Raw genomic sequence first — 15013 nt, 5'->3', positions numbered from 1 at the left:
CTGCTCATTTTTTTCTGTTTTATGGCAGGGAATCAAATCCTAATTAATGGTGAAAACTTTCATATAACAGACTAATTCTGTAAAATCTTTAAACAGTTCCTATCTATGTGTTCTATCAGAAAGCAAAATACCTCTACTTATTCTTATATGAAGGTTAGCTTTATCCATTCCTACTTAGAAAGCAGGCAAAATCTGGACAAAATAGAATAAAACTTCACTGGACAGTGAAAACTTCAAAAATCAAAATTATTGCACAGAGTATGCCTGCTAAAAGATAAAAGTCACCTTCTTATATCAGTAAATCTCTGGGTATAAAAAAATCAACATGCTACCATTTTATCACTTATTAGAAAACTGGCTTGTGCCATTTTAAATGTGGTTTCTGCTGTCTGACTCAGAGAGTAAAACTGCGAGGGCAGCCTAGGGCCTAGGGAGAAAAAGTGCAGTTAGTCCCAGTTTGAAATCCCAGCACTGTGACTATTTTTTTTTTTTTTTTTGACAAGTTGCCATTTGTTTTCGCTTGCAAACTGAGCTGCTGCCCTATATTGTTTAGCCTCTGACTGTGCATGATGTGTCTCAGTCATTTATTATGAAAGCTGAAATGTGACTTATCTTCATAAAATGCTGTGGAAAGAATGTAGGCTGGAGTGCATTTGAAGGAAGTTGGGCTTACCAGACAGATCGAATGTTAAGTCTGTGATGTACCATTCAGAAATCACACATAAGAAAATAATGTTCGTATCCAGTGAAGTTTCTGCTGCATCCTGTCATCTAGCCAAGCCTTTTGAGTTGTCAGACATCAGTGCATCCCAGCCTGTTTGCATTAGTAGGCTTTGATTATTTTCATGGAGAGAGGTGCCAATTAGACTCTCTCTTCTTCCTTGAACTACCTCACAGAGTGGCAATGACCAGGTTGTAGAGTCTCTTGAGCTATGTTTGATGAATTTTGATCATGCTACTTGTGAGGAGACCAGAAATGTGATTTTATCTGTCCATCCAACACTTTTCAGACTAGCTCCTGGTCCTAGCAACCTTGTTAAAGCATTCTTTGAGGTCCTCTATCAAATCATTTTTCAAATAGTGTACATTTTATTTTTTATCTTTATTTTAATCACTAGTTAACCAGGTAAACCTACTATTTATTTATTTGTTTGTTTGTTTAATTATTTGTTTATTTTGTTTGTTTATATATTTATGTATTTATTTACTATTTGTTTACTGGGAAAGTCTGACTTTGGAACAAAGCCAATTTTCAGCAGAGGCCCAGGGAGAAATGCTCCAGATGCATGCCTTTGAAATGTAGGAGGAAACCAGAGTACCCGGAGGAAATCCACATGAATGCAGGGAGGACATGCAGACTCCGCACAGAAGGCACCCCAGAATAGAATAAAACTGGAGAGCCTCTTGCTGTGAGGCAACAATGCTACCACTACACCACTGCGTTGTCCAAGGCATCCCAAGCATCTTTTTAGGGATGACCTGGGAGCACTTTCTAGTTAAATGACTTACTCAGAATCGCACAGAAGGGAAATAGATGCTGAGGAAATCAACCCTTGGAATATGAGATGAAGCTCATTTGAATCTTGTAGACACAATTATCTTTGCTATACTTATAGATGGTGGTGAAGCCAGCTTCATTAAAAGAGGGTTTGTTAGCTCCATTCTGAAATAGCCTTCTTTTCATTCAGTTAATGTTAAAATCTCAAACCTTGCTTTTATAGGTAAGATTTTTGAAAAGATGATTGATATATATATATATATATATATATATATATATATATATCTATATATATATATATATATATATATATATATATATACACACATATACATGGGGTCTACCTGACTTTGTAGAAATCCCATATTATCAAATCTCAGTTTGTCGACACTCAAAATATTGAAATCTCACTTCATCAAAGTAGCAGATCAAAGAAGATCTTCCCAGGGTAAGTAATCTGTTGTCTGTGAACTTTGCCCTTTCCCCAACTGTAGTGTAGTCTCTGAGTTGGTATATTTAGTTATGGAGGTGTGGGGGGGTGTAGTCCCCCCCCACCTGGGTGGTTTAGGAATGGTGTGGTTTGGGTTTTGTTTCTTTTTGAGCAAGTGGTTACTTACCCTGGGTAGATCTTCATTGTTCTGCTGGTTTGATGAAGTGGGATTTCGGTATTTTGTGTGTCGACATGTCGACAAGCTGAAATTCGATAATATGGGATTTCGGCAAAGTCAGGTAGATCCATATATATATATATATATATATATATATATATATATATATATATATATATATATATATAGCCTGACATCTCAAGGTCTCTTGGAACCTTTCCAGTCGAGATCTCCATACAGACTTTTCTTCTTTTTTTTTTTTTTTTTTTTTTACATTTTTTAACCGGGTAAGTCAGTTGGACACAAGTGTCCCTTTTCTGGGACAACCTGCGGGCCCTGTCTGGTTAACTGACTCAGAGTCACACAGCAGGCAAATGGAGGTGGAAGGAATCAGACCATTATCCCTTGACAACAGTAAGCAATTCAATAACAGCTTACAGCCTTAGCCTGCTGCACTAACTGCCAGACAAACTACTAAAATGTCACTTTCACAGGTCATGAAGGACCTCTTAATGGTAGTAGACTATCAGCTGTCTTCTGTCTTGGTTCTGCTGTATGTTTTGTGTGGGTCTATATTAGAACATCGAAGTTTCACAACTTTGAATGTTCTAATATCGACCCCTATTCAGCAAATGCTGAAAATAGCGAAGCTGCAGAACACCGAATTTCTTCCTAGGGAAGGAATTTGGTTGGCCATTCCTGTGGCTTCGCTATTTTCAGCACTGTGGTGGGAAGGTACGGGTTGGGATCAGGTAAGTGTGTGATTGTGTGGATGTGAGGGTTAGTGTGTGAGGTAGGTGAGTTAGGATTAGGGCGTGGGTCAGGTAAGTGTGCGATTATGTGGACTTGAGGGTTAGGGTGGGGTAGGTGAGTTAGGGTTAGGGTGTGGGTCAGGTAAGTGTGTGATTATGTGGACGTGAGGGTTAGGGTGGGGTAGGTGAGTTAGGGTTAGGGCGCGGGTGAGGTGAGTGTGCGATAGTGACAGACCTTAGGGTTAGGGTTTGGGTTATGGTAAGTGGATAGCTAGTGGTGTATGTACAGTTTAGTGTAGGGTTAGATGTAGGGTTTTAAGTGTATGTGTGTGGATTGCTGTTTGGTGTGCTTATCTTGTGTGTATGTGTGTCGGAACAGCAAATTTTTTCCCTGGGAAAAAATTCGCAGTTCTGCATGTTCGAGATTATCAGCGTTCACTGAATAGGGGTAGATATTAAAACATTCAAAATTTTAAAAAGTCGATGTTCTAATATAGACCCGTTTTATGTTATTCACTGTAGATTATGGTATTCTATTTGAATACATGCATGCCCACTGTGGAGTATCACACACAGTCCTTACCTGGTTTTCCTCTTACCTGGTAAAGTCCTCTCAGTGTGAAGCAGCTGGAGGTAATGAATTCAAAGAAGAGATGGGCATATGTTTTATTGGTAGTGCAGTTGTCCCAGCCAGCTGTAAGATCACTGAATTCACCCATCATGACTGAGCTGTCTTTGACTGTTAACTTCTCAAATTTAGTCAGCTATTTCTTAGACAAGATTTCGAAACAAGGCTGAATTCAAAAGACTGCAATAGCATAGCTGAAGGCCTCTGCCATAAGGGTCACACTACCCAAGTTCCAACCACAAGGCACATACTGCAGACTAATCTGTGTAGTACATAAAAGCCACAAGATCTACAAGTGAATTACACAGTGTGAACACTGTCCCCACCATTGCTCAGAAAGTCATGCACAATGTGATTCTACAGCGTTAATGAACTAGATTATCTGTGCCAATCAGATTCTGATCACACATGAGGCTACACAGATTCTGCTGAGTGCAGCAACGATGAATGATCAGCACATCTGGCTGTGGGAAAGACCAGAAGTGGTATTTCATCAGTGTATTGGAATCCCATTAAGAGGACAGTGGCAGGTAAACAGAGATGATTGGGACTGACTGGCAGATGAAATAGTGTAGTATATATAATTATATGCAAACAGTTGTGAATAAACAGGTAGACAAAACCGGCATAAACATAATTGGTATCAAGGTGGTACAGTTTTACAACATGTCGACAACAGCTCCATAATTAGAATGGGTGAGGTATGAGAATGGATATAATTATATTTTGTCTAGATTTACATTTATTCAAACAGTTATCTTTTCAAGAACAGTTGTTTTTAGAGCTCTTTCTGCTTACACAAATGTACTTTCATATGTCTGATATGGTAATAGTGTGTCTTTTTAGGGATCTCATTTTTTATCTTTTGAATAGGGAGAAGCTTTTTTTATTTCTGTATAGCTATCTCTTCTGCTGGTAAATAAGATTTAATGGGCTTAGTATAACAAAATAGCAAAGCAGGTATCTATGCATCATAATTTGTTTATTAACAGAAGATATATTAAAGCACTTATTTCAAAACAGTTTAACACAGTTATATTGCAGGCATAATATAAAAAAGTTAAATATATTTGAAGCTCTATAGTGTACTAAGTTACAGTAAAGTAGCACTGCTAAATTATTTCATGAGTATAACAACAAAAGTAAATGTAGTTGCCCTTGATGCATACAAAATTACTAATGAAACAAGATTGTCCCAAGACCATAAGTGACAAGATGTTGCACAGTAAAATTAGTGGTTTAGCAAGAAGACAGCAGTATCTACTTGTTTTGAAAAAAATATGAAACCCAAGAATGACCTTATGCCAGACATTAAACTTCCCTGTGTTCTATTTTTTTCCCTAAAATGCATATAAATAGAAATTCAGACATACTGTAGAAAGATACCTGTTATAGTTGTGGTACCTCTTTTAAGTAAAACATGCAGTAAATATTACATCAAATGAAATAATGAAAGAGAAATATCACAGGAGGTGTATTAGGACCAGCAGTTGTATGAATACAGAAGAAAATAATTCATTTTTTCTACAGCAGAATTCACATTGAATGAGTATATAAGACCGTAATTCATGTTGTGTTCCTTCATTACAGGATGATTCAGATATCAAAATCGAATGTACAAATGAAGAAAAATTACAAAACACCAAAATCTGCAATGTCAGTTTCCCAGTTTTCAGAGCAAAGGCAAAGGTATGGCAATATAAAAAATTGTAACAACATTTTTTCAGGTATGTTGTGCCCTTCAAAATCTGAACAAAAATAAAGCCATATCTTAGATAATATAAGCGCACCTTGCCCAAATGAGAAACTTTATTAGTTATGAAAAACAAGATGGTTAGTACAAAAGGGACACACCATTACTACCACTCCAGTACCTGAAATTATGTTGTGTTTCAGATGAACTACATTATCTGAATCAGGAATTATTTTTTATAAGAAAAGATAGATTAATTTTAAAACTGAAAACATAGTGTGGTTAGTTGTATCTTCATTTTTCTAGATATTATATGTTGGTATGACACAGAAATGTTAGGACTATGAAACATCGAAGACAAAAAAAAAAGAAATGTTTCTAATGTTTTGTATAAACATCTTGCTAAAACAGATCATGACAATTCAGACATTTCAAATTTTTACAGGTGAAAAAGTCCTGGTTAAAGGGTGATACTTCAAATAGCTAGAATCTAAGTAAATATAGAACTGAATGTTTATAAAGGAAAATGTTTGAACAGTATATTTATAATTAAATGACTTCTTAAATGTTGATAGCATTTGTTCTGCTCATGTTTTAACAGAAGGAAGGGCACAGTATGCACAAAATCTTAATATATTAAAATATTATTTGTTTCTGCTGTTTAGAGTACACAGTTTATTATTTTCTCACTATAGTTAATACCATCATCAAAATTGTGTACACTGTTGTTCAAAAATCATACTGTAATATTTTAAAGTTGTTTTGTTTGCACCCCAGATGCATTTTATAAGTTAAATTTATATATGTTTTAAACTCGTTTTTTTTTTATTTTTCTGATATGCACAGTTGCATTTATCACAACCTTCAAAAGCCTTCTACACACTGACTGCCAGGATAATCGCTGGTTTCTTCATAACCCTGTAAAGGATAACGTGGGTTATTAGAAAGTGGATGGATAGATGAATGGATGGAAGTACACAACTACTTACAGCTCCCTTTTTTAATTTTACTAAAAAAACAGTTTACTGTCTTGGTTATCTCAAGATTTTCTTTTCACCTGTTGCATTATTAGTTCTTGGTCACCATGTACAAGTGAGTCCCACTACCTTTTGCTAGAGATAGCTGTTGCACACACCCTCCTTGCCAGTTTGCAGAGTATTTTGGGGTAGTATATAATAAATAATCAAAGATCTGAAATAAATGTAACATCTACTTAACTCTTTCATTGTTACAGTGGTTTATCTAGCAAGAAAGCTGAACAAATATAAACTACAAATATTATGAAAAAAGTGGAATAAAATATAATAAAAGCACATGTGTTCTTACTCTTTTTTTCTGCTTATCCCCTTAAGCTTTTTAGAACTTCTAGATGGTAAATTAATTTGCCTATTATTAGTGGTTCAGCCTGCAAAAAAAAAAAAAAAAAAAAAAAAAATATATATATATATATATATATATATATATATATATATATATATATATATATTATTATTATTATTCTGGCTTTTTCCCAGTTAGGGGTCGCCACAGCGGATCACCAGTCCGCTCATGATTGGCAGTGGAGTTTTACGGTGTCAAGTTGCCAGCCCAGTGCCCAACCTTCCACAGAAGGCACACACATGCACACACTCACACCTAGGGCCAATTTAGAGTATCCAATCCACCTACAGCATGTCTTTGGGATGTGGGAGGAAACCGGAGCACCCGGAGGAAACCCACGCGACCACAGGGAGGACATGCAGACTCCGCACAGAAGGCACCCCATTCGGGGATCGAACCGGAGAACCTCTTGCTGTGAGGTGGCAATGCTAACTGCTGCACCACTTCGGCCGCCGTACGTATATATATATATATATATATATATATATATATATATATATATATATATATATATGTCCACTTTCAAATCTCAAAAAACTACAATATTGAATTGCAGAATCTTGAGATGTAAATATCAAAACTGCAGTTTTTTGAAACTGCATATTAACGAATCTTACATTGTAGAAGTTGTAGTAGTTGTGGTGCAGTCTGTTGTGTGTGGTGTGCTGTCACTTTAAGGTATAGTGTGTTCTGGGATTTAAAATGGCAGTCGATGTGTGGTTATGTATGGAGATGCAGGTAAGTTTGTAGCATGTTAGAGTTTTGGGTATGAATGTGTTGTTTTTATATTTTTTGGAAAGTGGTAGGTGATAGTGTGTGTGTGGAATTATTGAATGTGATGGTTTTTGTATATATGTAGTATTTCTCATGGGTATATATTTGGTGATGGAAGTGTAGAGCCCATAGCAATGAGTTTGTTGTGTTACTCATTGTAGTGCAACCTCGGAGTTGGTATATTTAAGTGGGGGGTCTAGGGGGGCTTGCCTCCTGCTTATACTTAGATTACATGGGTTTTGTTGGTGTATATGTGTGTTGTGTTGGTTTGTTATGGTGTAGGGAGGAAGGTTATATTTTTGTTTTTGTTTGTTTGATGAAGGGTTTATTAAACAGCAGAGTGTCGCATTCTGGAAATTTGGTATTATGAACTTTCAGTATAGTGAAGATTTTTTTTTTTTTAATTTTTCATTGTGTAGTGGTCTTTAGACATTTTTGTCTCAAAATACTGAAATACCGAATTTCAGTATTTCGAGATTTGAAAGTGAACCCATTATATATATATATATATATATATATATATATATATATATATATACATTCACCTCTATTTTGCACATGCTTTTATAGGTATAAGATAAATTTGGATACAGGAATCTCCAAATGCTACTCAAGTCAAAGGATATAAAACAGATAAGCACAGTTATATATGTCCTCTACTGAAGACTGTAAAAGGTTGCTGAGCTTGAAGAAAGTTATATTTGCTACCATACCAGAAATGCATGGAATCCCCTTTAAGCTTTATGGGTTACAAAGAAAGAAATTCTGGATATTTGAATGTGCATGTGTATGTCATTGAAACAGCAGAGGAGACATTTTCGATAATTTTAGAAAGCTATGTATACACTGCAGTTTCAGCTCATTGATAAAAAGATAATTAGTAAAATGCTATATCTCATGATAGCTGTATTAATACATATGATTATTGAGACAAATCAAAATACTACTTGATATAATGGTTAAGGTGTTTCCCTCATAAACACGTCTAGGGTTTTATTCTTATATTTGAAAGGTAAATTAGCAAGGCTTAACATGCCAGCCTAGCAATTTCCTATGACCCTTAGCTGAATTTTGTAGGTAGATTAATGATATGAAGGGCTAGATAGTATCCATGGATATGCAGAATTTATCTTTGGAATATAAATTAAATAGTTTTGTTAGTACTGAATACAATGTAACGAAAACAAGTAAAATAATACAAACGAGCCGACACACTGCCAGGTTCAGGGAATAAAAATGAGTTGTTGAATGAAAAAGATTAGCACATTCACAGGTCCAAAGCCCACTTCTTCAGACCAGAAATAAACAAATAAACAAACTTTATCCTTTTTAAATGCTTTTCAAAATATGTAATCCAGTGAGAAACATTGTATATAAAGAACTTCCTGTTACATCACTGATTATCAATCTCTATGTGACATCATCTTAAAAATATACATACTTAAAAACTTAAAAACCTAAAGAAGGACCCATTACATAATATTAGCTTAAACATCAAAGATAAACATCAATAAATTTCAAAAAATTTGCATTCATTATTAAAAAACACTAATACACTCTTACCGAGTTTACAATCAAAACTAAAACAAATCAAAGCATAAAAGCACCCATATCTAAAACATAACATGATCAAAAATAAATGTCTGATGAAAACTGTCAATTCCTATCTAATACTTACTAAAGATCATATTGAGATGCAAGTTAAAAGCAACTGCGCTCAATACACTATCTAAATAAACGTCTACTCTTTAATGCAGGCTTTAAAGGTACATTGCCATTCACCCCCATAGTGCCATCGGCCTGTAATCTTAGAATCCTCTTTGTTTCACATAGCTCTGTGGTATTTCTTATATCACTTAAGCATTCATTGTGTTGGATAACATCAAGAGCCATAAATTTAAATGTGACAGTATTTTGAAAAAATATGTCAAGATGGAGACCCAGATTTGTAAGGATTCATGGTCCTTTTTAGCAGCTATCGAACAATGTCCTTATCAGGACAACATTAGTTTGTTGACTATAGATGTTACTGATTTATACTTTTCAATACCCCATAATTTGGGTATTGATTGGGTGGTGGAGAGGATGCTAACCCATGGAGCAGAGAGTAATGAAGTGTGTTTGGTACAGGAATTGTTGGATATCATTTTAACCAACAATTTTGTGATGTTTGACAATGACATCTACATCCAAATGTAGGGGTGGCTATGGGCTCCCTGTGTGGAGCCAGTTTTGCCAACTTGGTTATGGCACAATGGGAACATCAGTATATGTTGAACACACTTGAGATCAGGACTAGGGTCAAGTTTTATACAAGATTCCTTGACGACGTTTTTGTTTTGTTTGATGGGGACAGAGTGGAGGTAGATAAATTTGTAGAAAAGATCAATAACAGTACTACTTTCTTGAACTTTTGCAGAGGATAGCATAGCCTATTTAGATGTTTATTTGAAGAAGGATTTTGTAAATAAGTGTTTCGTGGCTAGCATCTATCATAAAGAAACATATTCTAATACAATGCTCCACTACTCTAGTGCCCATCCCCAACATCAGAAGAAATCTATAGTCAAGGGACAATTGGTCCATGCTGCTCAGATGGTATCAGAAGATGTTAGTTTTGTTGAAGAATGTGAGGTTTTGAAGGACATGTTCACTAAGAGAGGTTACCCTGAGTCAATGGTTTTGGAAATAATAGAGGAGGTACAAAACAAAAGAAGAATGGGAGTTTACAAACCTATTTTGACAGGACAAACCACGATGTCTAGTATTGGCTACACTAACACAGGCTCCCTCTCTGTTGTTTCCATTGATGAGAATAATGTGGAGGATAATAGGTTGAGTTTTACGATGAGATTTATTACCCCTTACAGTAGAGGCAGATTTAATAAAGTGTATCCTGGTGAGAAACTGGGGTTTGTTCAGTTTTGATTCTGACATAACAAGTAAACTGGGGGACAGACCTTACGTCATTTGCAGAAAATGGTATAATTTAATGAGTATCATGGAGATGAATAGTGGAGTGTGTCACCAGATTGATGGGACTTTCAAGTGTGAGGCGTGCAGTTGTTGCAGGCACTTGGCAACTGGGGCCAGTTTTTCAATTGCTAACAAAACTTACAGGAAAAAGGGAAGGTATACATGCTCTTCGAAGTCTATAGTTTATCTTGCTTCCTGTCAGCTTTGTCCCGCATTTTATGTGGGCAAAACTGATAGGAAGTTTAAAGAAAGGATCTGTGAGCATGTATACAGTATAAGGAAGGCTAGGTTAGAGAATGCCCTGACCAAACATTGTAGTGAGAACCCCACTCAGTCTTTTGTGTTTAGGGTTTTAAATCAAATTACATCAGATGTAAAAGGGGACCCTTACCAGTTATTGTTAGAGAGACAGGAATTGATTTGGCAGTTGAGGTTGAATTCTTACAGAGCTCCAGGTCTTAATGACAAGGTTTCTCTTTCGTGCATACCGAAATTAAGAAGTCTATTGAGATAGAGCAATGGCCATCTGATGTTTGTGTTAATGGTAGTTGCACATACATTGCCGTGTACTTGTCTCCATTTGCCTACATGTTCGTTCGAGATTTAAGCAAGCATTATATTAACAGCATGTTTTTATAAACCTTGAAATGTGAATGTTGGGTTAATATTTCACGATCGTTTGATCTTTTTTATTGGATCAGGTATATTTTTATTAGTCTAAGTAGGATTTTTACAAGTCCAGCATTTGAGGATGTTGGTTTTTATCTAGTAGGTAACATTTGACTGATTATGTATAAAAGTTATTTTTATTTTTAACTTGCAGTTCAGTTATTTATGGTATAGTCCCTTTAAATGTCAATCAGTTTTAACATGTGTTTGTAAAGGGAGATGTATGTATGGGTGTGGGTGTTGTTTGCTCTGTTTGTCTGAAGAAGTTCGGCTATCAGTTGACCGAAAAGCATTGTGGAAATAAATTGTTGCTTAACAAGTTTGACTTCAGTTCTGCTCTTGCCTGGAGTTCCTTTGGAGATTTCTTGGTATGTGTTCCAGTGTGCCTTGTGAATTTAACTGGAGTTTCTTTGGTATACCTAGTTTGTGATGCCCAGATATAGCCATGGCATTTTTAGATAAGGTATTAATATGTGAATTGATCCTAATATTTTATAGATGTGTTCTCGAATCCTGTCCTTTAATCATTGGTTTGTCTTACCTACATAAAACAATCCACATAAAGTACAGTAACCTAGATATATTATATGAATATCATTGCAATTCGCTGCAACTTTAAAATGAAACAATCTACAGGGTGTACAAACTGTCCCTTGGTATCTAAATAAACACAAAAATTGCACTTCCCACAAAGCTGCGTGCCTATGTTCACATTTATATCAGGCCATGGTAGATGTTCATTTTGATAACATAATAACCTGTAGATACATTTTTTATTCTTGTAACAAAAAGATTTTTCTCCCACTACTTTTTTTATTTTATCTTCTACAGTTAAAATACTCCATTGTTTATGTAAAACATTTGTTACATCTCTTACATTACTACTGTAGTGCATAGAGAATTTGAATCCATTTGTGGCCTCATGAACATAATTCTTACTTTGGGGAAGTTGTTCATTAGAATAATACAGTTTTGCCTTGGTGGATATCAAAGAAATAACTTCATCCATTGCACATTTCACATGTACTTTATCAGAGCCTCTGACCACAAAACTATCCGTGAGGTACATTATTTCATTATGAAAATGTTTTTCATCTGCATTAAGTCTAGAGGCTGTTATACCCTGTACTTTTACAATATTGGTGAAAATGTGACCAGGGTGCATGCCCTTCCTATGTAACAATTTATTTTGATAGCAAGACTTACGATATACCTGTGTAATCAATTCCCCATGTTTAGTTTGTGTCTCACACACATCCAAAAACTCTATAGATTTATCAGAGCACTTAACATTGAACTTAAGGCATGTTGTAGAATTGTGTATAAAAATCAATAAATTCAATTAGCTGTACTTTAGTGCCTGTCCATAATAAAAAGACATCATCCACAAACCAACAATAGAAGGAAATAAACCGACTAAACCTACTACCGTGTAGTATGTACCACTGTTCCCATACAGCCATCACCATATTGGTACAGCTATTGGCACATATATTACCCATAGCTATGCCATTGAGTTGAAGATAATATTTATTATGAAAAACAAATATGTTATTAGATAGTATGATACCCACAAGTTCACTCAATAAATATACAGTCCTACTATCATAATTACTATACTCAGATAAACAGGGCCTATACAAGCCTAGCCATAACAATTCCTTGGCTATTTCTTCCCACAGTATTTACTTCCCTGGACCCCTGTCTAGCAGGGCAACTGACATGGTCCCCAGGGTGAATTTTCTATCTCCCATCCAATCAAGGTTCCTTTTGAAGAGGGCCAAAGAGGTGCTCTACTTGACATGTATGGGCAGTATATTCCAGAGTCTGGGGAGTCTCTGGGTCAGGAACCTACCCCTCCAGCATGTTTTGTTCATTGTGATGACAAGGTTTAGATCCCTGGAGCATGTGGCTCTGAGGGATTGGGATTTTTTTAAGTGTAGCATGTCCAACAGCTCTGGGTTGACCATTAGGTATACCAGAAACAATGATCTCACATCCATCGTGACTAGTTAAACATCATTACTAAACTGAGTAGAGGATGCCTGCACATATAGATCATGCAGGAATTGTTGAGTATCCCTCAGGATATCTTGATTTTCATCTAATATTGGGCACAGATGTTTCTCAATATAGATAAAAAATTGTTCAGTCAACCATCCCGCTGCTGCAAAAATAGGTCTCAAAGGTGGCTTATATCTTTGTGTATCTTAGAAATACCTTGTATTGTGGGTATCACAGGGTGTTAATATGTAAAATATTTCTGTAACTCATTAGTGATATATATAGTGGAAACAAACTCATTTAATAGTATATCTGTTGTAGACTGTATTCTGCATAGTTGTATTAGTATTATTCCTAGAGAGACTGACAGCCCTTGCCTTTAATCTGAAATAAGTACATGTAACAAATGTTATTGGCACCTTTCAACCAAAAGTCTGCAATGCAGCTTTGGAAAGATGCCTTGACAGTTGCTGTCCAGCAAACATTTGGGTGATTACATCATCAAATGGATTATTACTGGTCTAAAAGCAGATACAGGATTTTAATCACAAGAGAGACTTCCTGGATTACTTTCTGCTGTATAAACGTCCTCTCAAACAAAAAGCAACCTCTTTGCACTAACACTAATCTAAGTACCTTATAAACATGAATACATTTTGACTGGACATTGTCATTTGACAGAGTCCATATTCCTAGAATCCCATAAGGTAAGGGATTACGGCTTGTTTTTTTTTTGTTTGTTTGTTTGTTTTTTCATATTGGATGTTACATATGAGGTTTGGCAGTTTGCAAAAGTGACGTAATTGCAACCAGAGCTAGTGATTACAGAATAGGACAGCTTGGTTATGTCCATTTCATGGCTACATTCATTTAAAACTGAATAATCATATGTACTTCGTATCAAATTAATATTTGCCTTTTTAGCATACAATATTATATTTTATGACCATATGGCTGGCTGTTAACCAAACTGGTTGATTTCTTTTAAACTTCAGCATGGAAAGCTGACTGAATTAAATTAAGGCTCCTTATTGAAATATTAAGACTTGAATTACTAACTCCAGAGATACTGAAAGATAAGCATGAAAATAGTGGAGAATGTGAATATTGAACATTGCTCTTCCATTTTAAACTTGTTTTGTGCAGGGGGAAGCCCTTTGCCCTCACCTCCCCCTCATCCCTCTGAATATACACACATATATATCTGTATATATATCTATATCTATCTATATATATATATATATATATATATATATATATATATATATATATATATATATCAACTCTGAGATGACCATACCTCAGAGAAAATGGAAATATTTCAAGAAATGGCAATCCTGAACTTAATATTTGAAAGTTCAGATTTTCAGCCATTCATTCTCCAGATTTCAGGATATGAAAATACAGGTCCCGAGATTTTAAGTAGTTACTTTAAATGCATTAAGTTTAATATTTTATACCTCATCTCAAACCAACAGAACACATGGAATCAAGATGAAGGCATTTTTGTTGTGTAATTTTGTGTTAGTATGTTTAGAAGAAATGGATTTCAGACTATTTAATTCACTCTGAATCAGGAATGATTTATTATAACAAGCTAAGTCATTGGTATTCCAAGCCAAATTTAATTTTATAGGTGAGCATGGGTAATAGGATTAGACAACTGAAATAATAGTTTATTTAAATATATATTAAATAATTACATAATATTTATATTTAATTTTCTGTAAGATTTATACACACAGTGATGATGGGAATCATGTGTACTGCTACCCGTATAATTAGAACACTAGATGACAGCACTAATATGTGTCACCAGCATTACTTGTGGAGTGGCAAAGGTTCATTATTATTGTATATCGCATACTGTATGCTGGCATGTGGCAGTACAGAATGTACACATGGGGCAGCTGTGCAACGCACACACTCCATGAGGAACCCCAACCTTAATCCCACTATGGATACCAGTGATAGACAGTTCAAAGATAGAAATCAACAGCTGCATCTCATCCTCTGTTAGCAGAGTTGCAG

At 35.4% G+C, this 15013-nt stretch overlaps 1 protein-coding gene across 1 annotated transcript in view; it reads left to right on the top strand.

Annotated features, from left to right (window-relative positions):
• The window catches only part of ITGA11 (integrin subunit alpha 11), a 1670941-nt gene that overhangs the window by 1407624 nt on the left and 248304 nt on the right, over window positions 1-15013 (top strand). Inside the window, exon 21 of the mRNA XM_044077667.1 lies at window positions 5077-5175. Coding sequence (XP_043933602.1) covers window positions 5077-5175 — 99 coding nt within the window. The remainder of the gene's footprint in view (window positions 1-5076; window positions 5176-15013) is intronic.

This window comes from Protopterus annectens, chromosome 7.part0 (assembly GCF_019279795.1).
Source record: "Protopterus annectens isolate FY-2018-M chromosome 7.part0, PAN1.0, whole genome shotgun sequence".
Taxonomy (NCBI): domain Eukaryota; kingdom Metazoa; phylum Chordata; order Ceratodontiformes; family Protopteridae; genus Protopterus; species Protopterus annectens.
This window is presented reverse-complemented; position numbering and strand designations above follow the sequence as displayed.